The 16,313-nt window shown below is 48.6% G+C and overlaps 1 protein-coding gene across 2 annotated transcripts in view; it reads left to right on the top strand.

Moving 5' to 3' along the window:
* The window catches only part of SUFU (SUFU negative regulator of hedgehog signaling), a 118,480-nt gene that overhangs the window by 90,641 nt on the left and 11,526 nt on the right, over positions 1-16,313 (top strand). For both annotated transcript variants that reach the window (XM_066239330.1, XM_066239331.1), the window contains exons 9-10: positions 11,437-11,571; positions 13,251-13,389. In XM_066239330.1, coding sequence (XP_066095427.1) covers positions 11,437-11,571; positions 13,251-13,389 — 274 coding nt within the window. The remainder of the gene's footprint in view (positions 1-11,436; positions 11,572-13,250; positions 13,390-16,313) is intronic.

Genomic DNA, 16,313 nt, shown 5'->3' on the forward strand with positions numbered 1-16,313 from the left:
CCCGTTTCCAACTTCAGAAAAATACAAAAAAATAAATAAATAGATTTTCCAGCACACGTGCACACACACAAATTTCTCTCTACTTTTGAGTGTCTCTGCTCCCATTTGTTTGGCCTCTTGGATGGGGTGACTTTGCTGCTTGAATCATGAGTAGCTTATGGCCTGGCTAGGGAGTCATCCTGTAGTGGAAATTGTGTTTTGTTTTGCTCATTCTTGAGGCCATGAGCATTAATTAGGAGAAGAAAATGTCTAGTTTGCATCCAGTGAATTGGGTGAAGGGAAGGAGTTTCCATCTAGGAGAATAGCTGGGCTGTTGCTATCGCCACTCACACACAGGGTGATCTTCAGTAGCCCTGTTCTAGAGGTCTGTGGTATCAGCAGAGTGGCCAGCTCGGGGCCTGCATGGCACACTGACCCCCTCGCCCCTCCCACACTGAAAAGTACGGTGTCACTGGAGCGAAAACCCAGGAAGAAACAGGCCTGCTCTCAGGGCCGCAGCCAGGCTCCGTGGAGCGTGGAGGAGGGACCCAGGCCTCTGTGATCCACATGTATCGTGCTGAGTACCTTCCTTGATGTGCCTTTCTCAGAAATATACATTTGAAAGGGCAAAGCAAGGGGCTCCACAGCAAATCTCGTTCAGGGAATTTTTGTTTAAACTCCATTCTCTGCTCCTCTTCTCCAAAAAGAAGAAGCCATGGCCATTGTTAACACCCCAGTCTCAGAGTTCATGGCCAGCGTGTTGAATTCTCCATCCAAAATACATCCCTTCATCCTCAAGTTGCACAATCAGGAGTATTTTTATCACCCATCCTTGATATTCATGGTCACCCAACACTTCAGCAGTGAGACATTTCTCCAAAGAAGGGAAAAGGAAGGCTCAAAGGTGAGAGCCAAGAGAAAATAAATCAGTGTCTCAGAAAACAAAGCCGAGGGCCTCAGCTAGAGTGGGTTCATTTAGGAACGCAGGGGTCTTAGTTGACCCCTCGAGTCAAGACTGCAGGCTGAGGACAGAGGTCTCTGGTGCTGAGGAGTTGTTAGTTAAGGAATCCCTTAATTTTTTTTTTTTTTTGTATTTTTCTGAAGTGAGAAGTGGGAAGGCAAGAGACGGATTCCCGCATGCATCCGATCAAGATCCACCCTGCAAGCCCAGTAGGGAGTAATGCTCGGCCCCTCTGGGGCATTGCTCCATGGCAACCGGAGCCATTCTAGTGCTTGAGGCAGAGACCATGGAGCCATCTTCAGCACTCGGGCCTTTGCTCCGGTGGAGCCTTAGCTGTTGAAGGGGAAGAGAGAGATAGAGAGAAAGGAGAGGGGGAAGGGTGGAGAAGCAGATGGGCGCTTCTCCTGTGTGCCCTGGCCAGGAATCAAACCTGGGACTTCCACACGCTGGGCTGACACTCTACTACTGAGCCAACCTGCCATGACAGGAATCCTTTAATCTTTAATGTAAAGTTTTATTCTTTTTCATCCACACTCTGTCCCACTATCCCATCATCTCATTCCATCCTTGGGATATTCGCAATGAAAATACTGCTTTTAATCATTTGGTTATTGGTTGACCAGCACCCTGCCTTTTACTCCTGATATTGTCTTTATCAAAGAGTTTCTCAGAATGACAGGGTGACTGAGCCTTTTGCTTAACAGTAATTGTGGAGGTGAGCTGGTGTCCTCATCCCCACCCATACCCTGTTCTAGTCCCGCCCTGAAGGTGGATTTGCAAGCGATTCTTTCTCTGGAAAGTTCAGAGCTTTCGTCAGCAATCAGAAAGCAAAAGGAATAATCTCTCCAACTAGAGGCAGAAGCCAGAGGTTGGGCTGGGCTCAGCAGGCCAAACCAACTTTATTTCTGAATAGTTGCCAACCCTGATGCCCTGGTTCCTGCTCCTGGGTGTCCCCAAGGAGAAGGTCCTAAATCATGTGGCTAGTGCATACGTCACCACTGTCACGGGACTAGGATTGTGGCTAAAAGGAGTTTTGGTGGTTAGGCTTCTTTTCACGCTGCTGCCATTGATAGAATATGATCAATACCCTTGGGCTAAAATGGAGAAATTAAGACTTCAATCTAAAGAGACCAGAGTGAAGAAGAAAATGGCTAAGATTCTGTCAGGCTATGAAGTGCTGGTAGGGTAAACAGGCATGTAATATAAACCAGTGTTTTCAACTTCTTTACGCTTGAGACTGATAAAAATAGAAGTATTTTGGGGCCCACTAAGGCAGAAATCACCCTGAGCATAAGCGAATTGACTAAGATCAGTGGATGTATAATCTTTTTTTTATTATTATTATCCATTTTAGAGAGGAGAGACAGAGAGAGAGAAGGGGGGAGGAGCAGGAAGCATCAGCTACCATATGTGCCTTGACCAGACAAGTGCAGGGTTTCGGACCGGAGATCTCAGTGTTCCAGGTCGATGCTTTATCCACTGTGCCACCACAGGTCAAGCTGGGTCTATAATCTTCATTATAACATCAGCGTGGTTAACTCTTGCAGACCAGAAAGAAATTTCTGGCAGACTGGTTCACAGACTGGTGGTTGAAAAACACTGGTGTAACTATACAGTACTAGAAAATAGGAGTTCATTTTGACACCGGAAGGAGAATATTTTTGGATACATAAAACGTCACCTTATACCGTGGGAAGTATAAATATAGAATGTGTTATGTAGACAGGTGGTAAAGGAAAGATTTAGATCAATTCCTGAATTGCCAAGGTATGCCTCTAAGCTATCCCATAAACCACCCTTTGGTTCTCCCAATATAGGCAGAATCCTCTGCTAGACAGGTTTTTGTGGCCAACAGGGCAGTTTTGTTTTTTGTTTTTTTTATTATGTGAGAGGTAGGGAGGCAGAGACAGATACCCACATGCGCCCTGAACGGGATCCAGCCGTCAAGCCCACTAGGGGATGATGCTCTGCCCATCTGGGGCTGTTGCTCTGTTGCTTAGCATCTGAGCCATTTTTTTTTTTAGCGCCTGAGGCCAAGGCCATGGAGCCATCTTCAGCCCCCAGGGCCAGCTCGCTTAAGCCTCTTGAGCTGTGGCTGCAGGAGGGGGAGAGGAAGAAAGAGAAGTGGGAGGGATGGAGAAGCAGATGGTCACTTCTGTGTGCTCTGACCAGGAGTTGAACCCAGGACTTCCACACTTCAGACCAACACTCCACTGCTGAGCCAACCAGCCAGAGCCCAAGCAGGCTGTTTCTATTGACCATTGCCATGTGTCAGGCCCTGTATTGTGGGCTTCTATTGTCCCCATTTTACAAATTAGAGCAGGGAGGCTTAGGTATATTATATAACTCATCTACGGTCAATAAACTGGGAATAAGTGTCAAAGCCAAGATTTGAACCTTGGGTTGTTGGACTCCCGATCCAGGCCTCTCCACCCCTGGATACCGCCTGTAAAAGAGGATAAAAGTGGAGGAGGTGCCTGCCAATTCCCAGGAAAAAATAACTGGAAGGAAAGCCACGAAAGTCTACACACCAATGCAGAGTAAACCTGATGTTTTAAAGTAAAACCTGCCAGAATATATGCTCTATCAAAATGAGTGGAGAACACATATGGGCTACAGGAAATGGGATCCAACATGAGAAAGAGATGAGAGGAACCACCAGGGTGAAGGTGAGGAGTGATCCCATGATGACAGCTCTGCAGCAGGAACGGAAGGCAACCAACTCAGTTTAGGGTTGTGTGGAAGGATCCTCTGGAGAAATGTCTCTAAGAAGATAATATGATGTTTTTAAGATTTTATTTATTGATTTTACAGAGAGAGGAGAAAGGCGGATAGGGATGAAAAGTATCAACTCATAGTTGCTTCACTTTAGTTGTTCATTGTTTCTCATATGTGTCTTGACCTGGCAAGCTCGGGGTTTCGAACCAGCAACCTTGGCATTCCAGGTTGACACTCTATCCACTGCGCCACCACAGGCCAAGCTAATAAGATAATATTGATAAATACTCAATGTACTGTATTTCCCTATTTATAAGACGCACCTTTTTTTGAAAAATTTGGGGTCTAAAAACAGGGTGTGTCTATATAGTGGTAGTTCTTTTTTTACTTGCATTTCCCACCTTTTCACACTTATTTTTGCACTCATTGTTTTTTTTGTTTGTTTGTTTGTTTTACAGAGAGAGAGAGTCAGAGAGGAATAGATAGGGACAGACAGGAACGGAGAGAGATGAGAAGCATCAGTCATCAGTTTTTCGTTGCAACACCTTAGTTGTTCATTGATTGCTTTCTCATATGTGCCCTGACCGTGGGCCTTCAGCAGACCAACTAACTCCTTGCTCAAGCCAGCGACCTTGAGTCCAAGCTGGTGAGCTTTTGCTCAAACCAGATGAGCTGGCGCTCAAGCTGGCAACCTCGGGGTCTTGAACCTGGGTCTTCTGCATCCCAGTCCAACGCTCCATTCACTGCGCCACCACCTGGTCTGCCCTCATTGTTGAAGACAGTGATGAGGAGTTGTATGAATTTTATGATGAATAAAACTTGAGTTCAATAACTTTATATAATACTTTTTTTTCCCCCAAATTTCAGGCCCCAAAATTAAGGTGCGTCTTATACCTGGGGAAATAGGAAATTTGAATGTCTTGGGAGAATCTATACATTATTGATATTTAGACTAGGATTGCATTAGTGATAAAAACATCAGAAACCAAGAGAGTAAATCCAAGGAAACTAGAAAATTATACCAGAATGGAAGAGTAACCATAGTATACTACATGGATCAGTTGTAAATAGCATTGGTATAGTATAATAATGTAAACAATAATGATTCAAGCAAATTCATAAAACACTTATCTTGGGAAGGTGCGGGGGGAGCAGAAGGGTATTAAAAGCTTATATTCCATTGTGGGAAGTCAGTAGGTAAAGCCTGGAAGTAGAAAAATTGAAGAAAATACCAAAAGAATCACTTAACAGAGATGAAAGTGGTTTTATATCTGAGGAGGGATAGTGGGAAGGTTGCTAACTATTATAATGAGCCTTATAGAACTATTCTTTAAATATTGAAATAAGAAAAGTCGAAGAAAGGCTATTATAGCAGCTGTTACAGCTTGCCTTACCCAGGAAAAAGAGAGGATGACACTTTTCCGGTAAAAATCACAAAATTGGTTCCAAGTCAAGCCCTGATCATGTAAATGAGCTTCAGATTCCGTGGCATCGGTCTATGAGCTGAAAGTAGGTAGTATGTAACCACCCACCAGATCTCCTAAGAGTGTCTGTCTTCAAGTAAAGGAAATGATGAGGCCCACTCCTCTGTGCGCCTGATGATGATGATGATGATGATGATGATGATGATGATGATGAGTTGGAGAGAAAGAGACGGGAAAGGAGAGAGAAGCATCAACCTGTTGTTCCACTTAGCTGTGTACTCACTGATTGTTTCTCATACATGCCCTGACCAGGGCTCAAGCTGGCAGCTTCAGTACTCCAGGAAGACTCTATCCACTCTGCCACCAGCCAGGACTGTGCATGTAATTCTGATCAACAAAGAGGCTGGTGGAGAAGCGATAGGGTCTTGGGAGAGAGCATCTTGGGCAGAGCTGGATTCAGGAGGGAAAGCCCTGCGCCCTGTAGGAGCAGTGCCTGGCCAGTGGTCTCCAGAGGGAGGGTCCCCACAGCCTTTTAAGAGGTTTTGTTGGGTATTAAGTGAAAAGGGGGTTCTAGAAGGTGCTGACTTACACAAAATGAAACTAGTTTGTTTACTTTCTATAGCCCTCCTCAGAGTCTTCAAAATGCCAACATTTTATGAGTCTCTAATCTAAGATGCAGCATATTACATTCAGTCTTTGCCACATCTGCTTTTCTAGAAGCTTCTCTTAAATTAAAATTCCATCAAATACCCTTTGGGAAGTCCTGCCCTGGCTTCTAGGAAGCAGTTCCTTTAAGAGTTCAGGGAAAAAAAAAAAGATATGTCTTCATGACCTTGAAACCCCCGGAAGCAAGACCACTCAAAGGGATGAGAAGTCCTTACGGACAAACACTGTGGTTACATTTTTAGCCGGAGGCGGGAAGACCTGGGGATTTTGTCTCAGCCCTGTATTTGCTTATTGTCTGACCTTGGGCTAGTTATTTAAGCCCCTGAGTTTCAGTTCATTGTAAAATGGGAAAAATAATAGGGCTGTAATGGAAATCAAAGTAAAGGGTTTAGCATAGGACCTGCACCATAGTCTATACTAAATAAAAGCTACCTCTTAGTATTATTATTGTAAATAGTCACTTGAAAATTAAAAGGAGGTGTAATACCTCCAGGGATAAGTATAGTTGTGTAGACTCGAGAGTCTACACACTGTAGAGAATCCTTTACATAACTCAAATTTTTTGAAGAATTTGAGCAAAAGCTGGAAGGAGAAGTATGTTATACCAGCACAGACTTTATGGAACAGGGTCAAGAAAAGCTGAAGTTCAAGAACTGAGTCTTGCAAAAAAGTGCTTTGAGCTACAAAAAGGACTATAGTTTTTGTACTTCTGTGTGAAACAAGAAGAAAAACCTAGGCCCCCTAGTTTAGACAGAGGATCAGTGGCAGAGAGAAAGCAAATTTTACTTGAGTTCTAATATGCTTCCACCTCAGAGAGAATGGTTGTCATATCAGAAATGTTACCACACAGACATAAGATTGAAGCCATGATTTCATCTCTCCTGGCCCCATGTGTATTGTACCCCGGAATCCCAGGCAAATGGGCAGATGAGATTCATGAGGCTGATGTCAGAAATCTTTGAGGAAATGGAAGAAAAGTGTTGGTAGGCTGAAAGTACTTAGAACTTTCAAGATGCAAAAAACCTCTTGACTCTAGACAAGTGAGCTTGATATCAATTCTCAGGGAAGTTCTAGGTTAGATTATTCAGCAAGTAGGCTGTGAACACTCTTTAAGGGAAACAGCCCTGAAAGTCAGCATGGATTCATGAACAGTCAGACCTGCCAGGCCATCCTCACTGTCTTTTTAGAAATGTTACCTATTTCTATCTGGTAGACAAAGGATATACTATAGACCTTTCTAAGTAGAGTTTAGTAAGACATTTTGAGACTGTCTTCAGATAATCCATTGTTGGCAAGACAGAGAAATGTCCACAGAGCACCCAGGAGGGTCAGGAGCTTGATAATGGGATGGTTGATTTGATTTATAATTGGTTGGGTGAGCATACCCAAAGAGTAATGATGTCAGTCTGTCAGCCTGTTTGACTGGCCCTTTCCTGCTCACTTGTTTAGTCGGAGTCTGGGATGAGAACATCGATGGCAGTTTATCAGTTTTGTCAGTGATGTGGAGTCAGAAGGGAATGTTGATATGATGTATGCCAGAGTCAGGTTTCAGAAATATCTGGACTGCTTAAAACACTAGCCAGATAATGTAGAGGTCTGCTCTTAGCTCCAAATACTCCACAGGACCTACAAGATGGGGGCTAAGGGATTTAAGTGAAGCCCATTAGATAATACCTGAGGGGGACTTTGTCAACAGAGGGAGTACAGTTTGAATCAGTAGGGCAATAAGGTTATGAGGAAGTCCCTCTGTGATCTGCATTGGTTAGGCCACGTAGTGTATTTATTTCTATACATGCCCCTTTACTTCTGGACATGACACTCTGACTTTACAAGCTAGAGTAAATTCTTAGGGAAGTGATGTGGGTGAATGGAAGATTCCAGAACTTTGTCTTAAAAATTAGTTGAGCCTGGCTGGTGGTGGCACAGTGGATAGAGCATTGACCTGGGATGCTGAGGACCCAGGTTCGAAAGGCTGGGATCATGAGCTTGAGTGTAGGCTCACCAGCTTGAGCATGGGGGTCATCGGCTTGAGGCTTAAGTGTGAGATCATCAACATGATCCCATGGTTGCTGGCTTGAGCCCAAGGTCACTGGCTTGAGCAGAGGGTCACTGGCTCAGCTAGAGCCCCCTGCCTTTGTCAAGGCACATATGAGAAGCAATCAGTGAATAACTAAAAAGAAGGTGCTGCAACTACGAGTTGATGCTTCTCATCTCTCTCCCCTTCTCTCTCTCTCTCAAAAAAATTTAATTGAAAATTGAGGCCACAAAACAAATTCTGGAGAAGAGAAATTTTGGTGGACAGTGAGAGCAGCTTTGGGGATTTGAAAGGCTGTCATGGAGGCTGGATTAAAGTACTGGGTAACTTGAGGACCAGAAGATGAGAATTATAGGAAGACCCATTATTCTCTATGGAAGGAAGATCGCCCTTTCTGCACCTTCCTCAGCAGAGCAAAGGCCTCAACGTTTTTCACTGGCCTGTAGTTGAGCCTTCCCAGAGCACCAGCGACTGACCAGGGCTCACAGTGTCTGCCCAGACAGGAGCCCTTTCAAGCCCCATTTCAGAAGTCCCCTCTCACAAGCTCAGGGCAAGGACCTTTGCTCAGAAAGGGGACTGACTTGGCAGAGGCAGTTGGATTATGGGCTCAGGACAAAGGCAAACAAGTCTGTAGTAAACCGTCAATATTCTTGCAGAAGGTAGATAGACTTCTAGAGGCAGCTGGCTAACATCTCATTAATGCATTCCAGATATATTCTGAGCATCTAATACATCCCAGGCAGTGTTAGATGCTCATCTTGGGTCATCTCATTTAATCCTATAAGGAAAGGATATTATTTATTTCCATCAAGAGGATACGGAAGCTTAGGGAGAGGTTAAGTCATTTGCCTGAACCAATGCTATTAGCCACTCTGCCTCTTGAGGCAGTAGGTCATCCTTCGTCCCCTGGCCCTATATCCTTAGCAGTCCTAGCGGGTGTGGACGATGCCTTCCTGGGAGCCCTTCTCCCTTCCAACCCCCAGCCTCTGCCTTCCCCTCCTCTGGGAACTTGGGGAGAAAACAGCCCAGTTGAAAAATTAGGCCATGTTGGTGAGCACACTACTTATTTTTTTATGACTAAGATTAAGCTGACAACCATGCAAAACATTGCAAACCTGTGTCGGCTGCAGATTTTATACCTCACCCAGCCCACACAAATAATTCATGCTTCTGCATCAATGTCCAGAAAAAACAAATCAGCAAAAAGCTGGGCTCCTGCGTGTGGATGGAGCAGCCGCGTTTCCATTGAAGCAGCATGCCGGAAATACCCAAGCCCCGGGACTGCAGATGCAGCATTTTGCAATTTTTTTTTCTCTTAAAAGATTAAAGTGTGTTTTCAAATGATTGAAGGTTGGTGGGAGGTGTAAATGTGGGCACTTGTCACATTAATTCTTCAGATGATTAAGTTCTTTTCCATTTCTTTAAAGCTGTTTGCAGTTGGGTTTGATGTCCTGGTTCAGGGTGAGTGTGTTGTAGCAGTTACCAAGGTGACTTTAGCTGACTTTCAACAATTTATTTTTCCCTCCAGCCTGAGATGTCTCCAGCCCTGTGTGCTGTTGATTCTTCTCTCCCAGCCCCCCACCCCTACCCCCACCCCCACCCCTAGTTGGTATTCATCAGCATTTTTGCCCGTGCCAGAGAGGCGGGGATCCTCCCTCTAGCAGGCCCTGGAGGCTCAGAGGCCCTGCCTAGCAGCCAGGCCTCTGCTCCTTTCGGGAACATGATGGTATGTATGTCTGTGTGACCGCTGTCAGAGATGCCCAGGGAAGTAAGAGTCACACCCTGGCTCTCAGGCTTGTCACTTCAACTCTCTGAGCCTCAGTTCCCTCATCTGTAAAAAAAAGGATTCACCATAGACTTTACATACGGTGCTTGACATGAGGACTCCTCGAATGCCTGTGGACTCCTCACTGGAGCAGAGCAGGGCTCACCAGAGGGGAGCTGCTGTCCACCTGGGAGCTGCTCTGGCCTGGGCGCGCGGAGAGGGGTGCGCAGAGGTGCTCTCCTTTCCAGGGAAGGGAGGCAGGAGGCCTGGCGCCCAGGAATAAGGGACAGAGCTGATCAGAGCTCCTTGGCCTCCGCACTGGCCTGCCACAGACCAGCTCTGTGTTCTTAGATGCATTACTGAATCTATTTTGTGAAGGAAAGAGGTAGCTTAAACAACCTGAGTTTCCTTCTAGTGCTGAAATTCTGTGACTTTTTTTTAATTGAATTTATCAGGATGACAGTGGTTAACATAATTATACAGGTTTCAGGTGCCCAATTCTACAACACAGCTCTGTGCCCCACATTGTGTGTTCACCACCACCCCCACCCCACCCCCACCCCCGACCCTCTTGGCTGGAGCATTTGTCTCCTTCTCAGGTCTTGTGAAAGGGTTTGTCAAAGGAGAAGCTAGGGCAAAGGGCAGTTTCCGAATTGGTTTTGGGAAAACAGAGGAGGAATGCTTTGTGAAAGAGCAGCCACACATATCTGGGGGTGGCCCCACCCAGCTGGGGGGAAGGGTCCGCATTACCACAGGGGCTTTTATATATAAACCACTGCTTCAGTGGGTCCTGTACTGCCCAATGTCACCCTCCATTCTCTTGCCTCCTTACCTCACACCCTCCCTCGGGGAAGGTTCTTTGCCGCTCAGGGTGCCTCACTGGCCATAGGCCCCAGCACTCAGCCTTCCAATGTGTGAGGAGGTCAGGCCTGCCCCTCACTGGCTGTTTGCCTGCCAGGCCCAGGCATCCTGGGTGGTTTTGGCCACTTGAATTAAAAATAACAGAGCTTTCCACCCAGTATTTTGATGGACACTGGGGAATTATTCTGGGATTCACAGCCCAAATCAGGATCCAGCCTTTTGAATGTGATCAGTGGGTAACCCTCTTTTCTGGCTGAGGCAAATTTGAGAGGTATCAGTGGGGGCAGCTGAACTTGAAAGCAAATCTTAGATGGCAAATGGACCCTATGGCCTAGCTGTGGGACGGGCTCTTGGTAGGAAGCAGGACAGGAGGGAATATGAGACCACAGTGAGAAAGACTCGGGTGCAGGGCTGCGCCCCATCCAAGCCCACTGGTCTGACTCCTGAGAGCCTGGTTTCCACTCCCTCACCGGGGATTGTGTCGTTTCCTGGTTAGAAGGAGGATGTGTGTGTCGCTGCAGCTCCCAGCCACTAGCAGGAGTATGCAAGCTTAGAGCCTACTCTGATCCCACAGGCTTTTCGGGATCAGCTGGAAGGAAGGCCTTGGTGCTGTGTCTCCTGGTTTTTTAGTACCCCAGCTGTGGAGAGCTCGGAGTCTGAGGCTCCAGGGCAGGGGAGGAAGGGCCCCTAGAAGCTCCTGCTGCTCTCATAAGGAAGAACAAGTCACTGTGACATAAAAGTTGATATAGTGTGTGGGCCAAAGATACGGGCTTTAGAACCAGATCTCCCTGTGACCATGCCCCAGCTCCACACTCTGTGGCTCTGCAACCTGGACAAGTTCTTTATTTGTGAAAGGCGTATAGTAATACTGTGCACCTCATGGAGGTCTTGTGAAGTTGTTGGCAAGTTCTCAGTGATGGTAGCTGTTATCAGCCATTGTCATTGTCATTGTTCAGGAGCCCAGCCTGGGAGACTCCCATCTTGCTCCTCCCTGTGGTCAGGGCCTGTTCCTGTGCTTGCTTCCCAGGAGCCGCAAAGACAGCCTGGAAAGCGACAACTCCACGGCCATTATTCCCCATGAACTGATCCGCACACGGCAGCTTGAGAGTGTGCATCTGAAATTCAACCAAGAGTCAGGAGCCCTCATTCCTCTTTGCCTCAGGTGAGCCGCACAGCACCCAGCTTGGCCCCAGTGAGCCACCCTGCCTGTGCTTGCCATCTCCCCCACCCTGAGCTGGAGGCTGAGGCCCAGGGAGGGAGGAGAGCGAGTCAGACAGCTCCCTGGGAACCTGGGGACACGACTGTGGACTCTGAGCTGGCCGGCAGCCCCCACTGTGCTGCAGAGCTCCCCTTTGTCCCGAGAAGTGTCCCTCCTCTCTGCTCCCTTAGGGGGAGGTTGGGTGACCTGGGGAGTCTTAGAGGCCCTTGCCCTCCTCCAGACCCAGAGTCGGTGATGGCGGGGTCCCCATAGACCCTGCAGCACTGGAATTGTAGGGCAGGGGCTCTGGCGCATTGGGCTCTGCTTTCTCTTGCTTGCCATTTTTACCATGCAAAACACTCAGTTCTTCAAACCCAGTGGCCAGCCCAGCGTAGTCCTTGAGGGACCAGGAAGCCCAGCTGTGTCCCTTCTGCTACTGTCCACAGTGCCAGAAACCCAGCCCTGTGGCCAGGTTTCCATCTGCGTGGGGATGCTGCACTGAGCCGTCGGTTGCAGCTGCTCCTTCCACAGCTCTCAGGGGTTCCACCCTCACTTTATTGCAGGGGAGGCAACCAGAATAACTCAAAACTCAGACCACAGTGACAAGGAAGAAAGAGCAGGGGAAGAAGGACCCCCAGAAGCTCCTGCTGCTGTCATAGGAAAGAACAAGTCACTTGTGACATAAACGTTTATATAGTGTGTTGGCCACAGATGTGGGCTTTAGAGCCAGATCTGCACTGGTTTGGACCCTCCACACTGTCCCTGGAGCCTGGGGAAGGAGCCTGGATGGTGACCAGCCTTGGCCAGCCACCTTAGTCAGCAGGGCAAAGGTAGCTAGTGGTCAGGATGAATGGCGGCTCACAGCAGCCCCCGCCCAGACCCCAGCCATTTCCTGCCCAGCTCCCTCTCTGAGCCAGGCTCACAGCCTCCAGACCAGCGAAGCGTTCCTCTGGGGCAGCCTGCGAAAGCAAAGAGCAGCTTTGCTTCCCTTGCTGATTGGCATCTCTGTCCCACTGGTCCTTCTGCCTGCCCTTCCCCCAGGTGTATTTCCAGATTGGGGATTAACAGTAACTTTTTGTGGCTCCCTCAGAATGACCCTACTTGGCTTCAGCTGTGTTTTTTTGCTTTGTTTTGATTTTCTAACTATGTGCTCGTGGCCTTGGGGCTAGTTATTAAATCTTGTGGGAGGGTGCTAGATCAGGTGGAAGGTTCTGGGCATAGGGCTGTGAACGCACTCCACCATCATCCAGGAGCATGGGAATTAGAACCGCTTCACCCCCATCCTCTAAACAAACCACCCCCCAACCTTAGCTCTGGGCACAACCTTGGGCACATTGCTAACTGCCTTCTCTGGCCTCAGCAGGACATGAAGGAGGTGGACTTGACTACCCCTGCAGGCCCTTTGAATGCTGATCTAGTCTCTGCTAGCTTTGAGCACTTTGGAAGGATGCCAGGAGAGAACTTGTGAGAGGCTTCTCTTGGAAGGTGTTGAAATGACATGTTTAGTTACTGTCCCCTGTTAGTAGACTGGTGGGCAGGCAGGAGGACACTTGCCACACATCCTGTCCCAGGGGGCATAGCCCCCACAATCCCTGAGCCTTGACCTGGCCTGCTACTCACTGTCTCCATGTTCCCACCCCCAGGGGCAGGCTCCTACATGGACGGCACTTTACGTATAAAAGTATCACAGGTGACATGGCCATCACATTCGTCTCCACGGGAGTGGAAGGCGCCTTCGCCACTGAGGAGCACCCTTACGCAGCCCATGGACCCTGGTTACAAGTGAGAAGGCTCTTTTTCCTCTCCCCACCTCCTTTCCGTGGGCTCTTCCCACACCCATCCCTCCCTCTGTTTCCTTGGCAGCTCTTGGTGGCTCCCTTCCTGGGGGCTGGTTACAGGAAGCCATGTGGAGTGTGGCTGCTGCAGCCTATCCTATCGGCTGCAGGAGTACTTCCTGGTCTCTCCCCTATCACTTAACACACTGGTGATAACTCTCTAGGCCCTAGCCATTGGTAGTTTTTGTTAAGGAAATCCGGGTTTGAGGGATGTGTCACATTCTGCATCTTTGGGAAACTGAGATACAGGAAACCGAGGGTGAAGCAGAATAAGATGCCACGAGGAAGCCACTCTCAAGTGCCAGTAGGAAATCCCACCAGAATTCCTAGAAAGTTGCGTACGGATCTGGGACTGGGACGGGCAGGCCTGGGCAGGGAAAGCCTCCCCCTCTGCTCATCTCATGGCTCTCCCATTCCTCCTGATGGAAACCCAGCTTCTCTGCACAGAAACCTGCTGGTTTGTCCAGAACACTTTGTTCTGCTCTTCTGGCTGGAACACAGCTTCAGAGCCACTGCCAAGCAGGGTGCTGGGTCCTGAAAGCCATAGGCCTCCTTCCAGTTTCAAGGCTCATAGGTACTTGGCCTGCTCCAGCATACTCCCAGGTGTATTAGAGGACCAGCATCCTTTTCTGTTTGTTTGTTGAGGGTACGGGAGGAAGGACACTACCTTACTTTTCTCAGTATCAAGAAAGGGAATCTGACCCTAATCCAAAAGGTGACCTGCCTTGTTTATGGTGTATGGGTAGGAGACAGGAGATCACAGTAGTGGGGGAAGAGAGTTGTGTGGGTTTCGTGGGTTTAACCTGGTCTGGGTGGGTGGAGTCTGTGAAGCATATATACTGTGAATGTGGGCATGTTTTTTGTCTGCTTGAGTGTGTTGCCTTGCAGCTGAGTTTCTCCTGTAGGCTACAACCTGCCCCTACCCTCCTCGAAAATTCTAACCCTTAATTAAAACAAACAGCAAACAAAGGACACCAATCACACTCCCCAGAGTCAGCCAAGGTAGAAATGGAAGCCGGTGCTTTGAAGATATTGTGTTCCATAAATTATCTTGCCTTTTTCCACTGTTGTTATTACATTGTTTCATAACAAAATTACTTTGAACTGTAAAGTTATAAATACATTTTAAAAGTCCCTCTTGGTAACATTAGATTTCGGTCCATGTGATGTTGGTAGTTACTGTAGCATAAGCTCTGAAGTGTAACATTTGAAATTAGCCCAGCACAATTGGAAAGGGCCTCCTCACCCACCCCAGCGGTGTCCCAGGCCACAGGCTGCTTCTGTGGACAGCAGGTAGGGAGCAGGCCTCCTGGCTGGGCAGAGCTGGTACAGAGGGAAAGTGGGAACCATGCAGAAGACCCTAGCCCGTGCAAGTTCACAGGTCATCATTCCCAGCAGATGACCAAGTGCTGACAGGTGGGGCAGAAGTGTCCTCAGATAACATTTATGAGCATTGAAGGTTTAAGCACATTTTCTTGGGAAAGCAAGGACTGGGGTCTCCCAAAATTCAAGAAAAGATTCCTCCCAGTTACATTTTACATCCTCAACCTGTTTGTGGAGTCTCACCTGCCCCATGGAACATCTTTTTGCCCAGAGGAGGGAGGTGGTCAGCACTTCCACTTCTCCACAGCCTGGGGACCTTGGCCCTTAGAGGACTCAGTAGATGTCCCAGGGCCCTAGCTATTGGTAGTTTTTGCCCTTCAGAGGTCTGGACCCAACCCCATTTGCCAAGCTTCTGATCTCTGGCTGCTGGCATTTCAGTGCATCTCCACTGCTTCTTGCCTCCCCAGCTGCCCCTCAGTGAGCTTGGGCACTGGGGCATTGCTGACTCCCATGTCCGTGGTCCCCTCCCATGCACTGTTGCCTGGGGAACCGGGAGCGGTGGGAACCAGCCGCTGGCTTCAGCATGTTTCAATAAAGTTGCTGTGCTGGGAGCTACTTAATCAAAGGCCTGTGTTATGGGCTCATTAGTGTGGTCCACCACAGGGGCCAACTCACAGGGGAGCTCCCAGGAAGGCTGGCTGGGGCCCCACTCCCCAAGCACACACCCTCACTCACCAAGGGGTTTCTCAGGCCCTTTCCAAGAAGTCCTGGGAAACCCTCTGCCCTGCCCCCAGCTGGTCTTTAACTGTGGAGCCAACACCCACAGCAGCCCTCCTCCCCACCCCCAAAGCCTGCAGCATTCTCTGCATCTGCCTGCCAGCCTGCTTTCCCCTTAGGGTCTTGCCAGTATGGTCACAGGCAGCTCCCTCGCTTGTGGGAACCAGGGCCTGTAATTACTTGTGGGCCTCTAGGTCTCCTTCTGGGGCCGGCTCTCTCCCTGGGAGTCTTTAGGACCTCCTAGAGGCCTGGGAGTAGGCTTGTCACCAGTGAGGGCCAGAGACCCAGACTCTGTTTTCTTGGCTGTTACTTGAATCTCCCTGCTGGTTTTAGCTGAATGAGGAGGGGCTGGGGTGACTCTTGCATCAGCCTTCCACAGCCTTGGAAGCCCTCATTCCCAGCCTTGGCACCTCGTTCTGGCTCCTAGCCCAGACCTGTTATCTCTTGGGGAAAAGGCACAGCAAAGACACCCCACATGGGGGAGAGCGACAAGGGAGAGGCTGAGAGAAAACGGCAGGAGATGAGGGAATCTGGGCCCTTTCTGGAGCTCGTGGAGTGTCCACAGACAGGCTCCACACTCCTCTACTCCTGGGCCTGCACCTGTTCTCCTGCCTCTTTGCTACCTGTCTCTCCAGCCCCAGGAAAGGCAAGGCCCTGGCACACAGCAAGGCAGGCCTATGGGCAACCCCTGAATGAGCGCAGTGGACGCTCCCTGCTTCCTGGAGGAGCTGGAGAGGCAGGAATCCTGCTCCAATTCCATATGCTTCTCAA

The sequence above is a fragment of the Saccopteryx bilineata genome, chromosome 7 (assembly GCF_036850765.1).
Source record: "Saccopteryx bilineata isolate mSacBil1 chromosome 7, mSacBil1_pri_phased_curated, whole genome shotgun sequence".
Lineage (NCBI taxonomy): Eukaryota > Metazoa > Chordata > Mammalia > Chiroptera > Emballonuridae > Saccopteryx > Saccopteryx bilineata.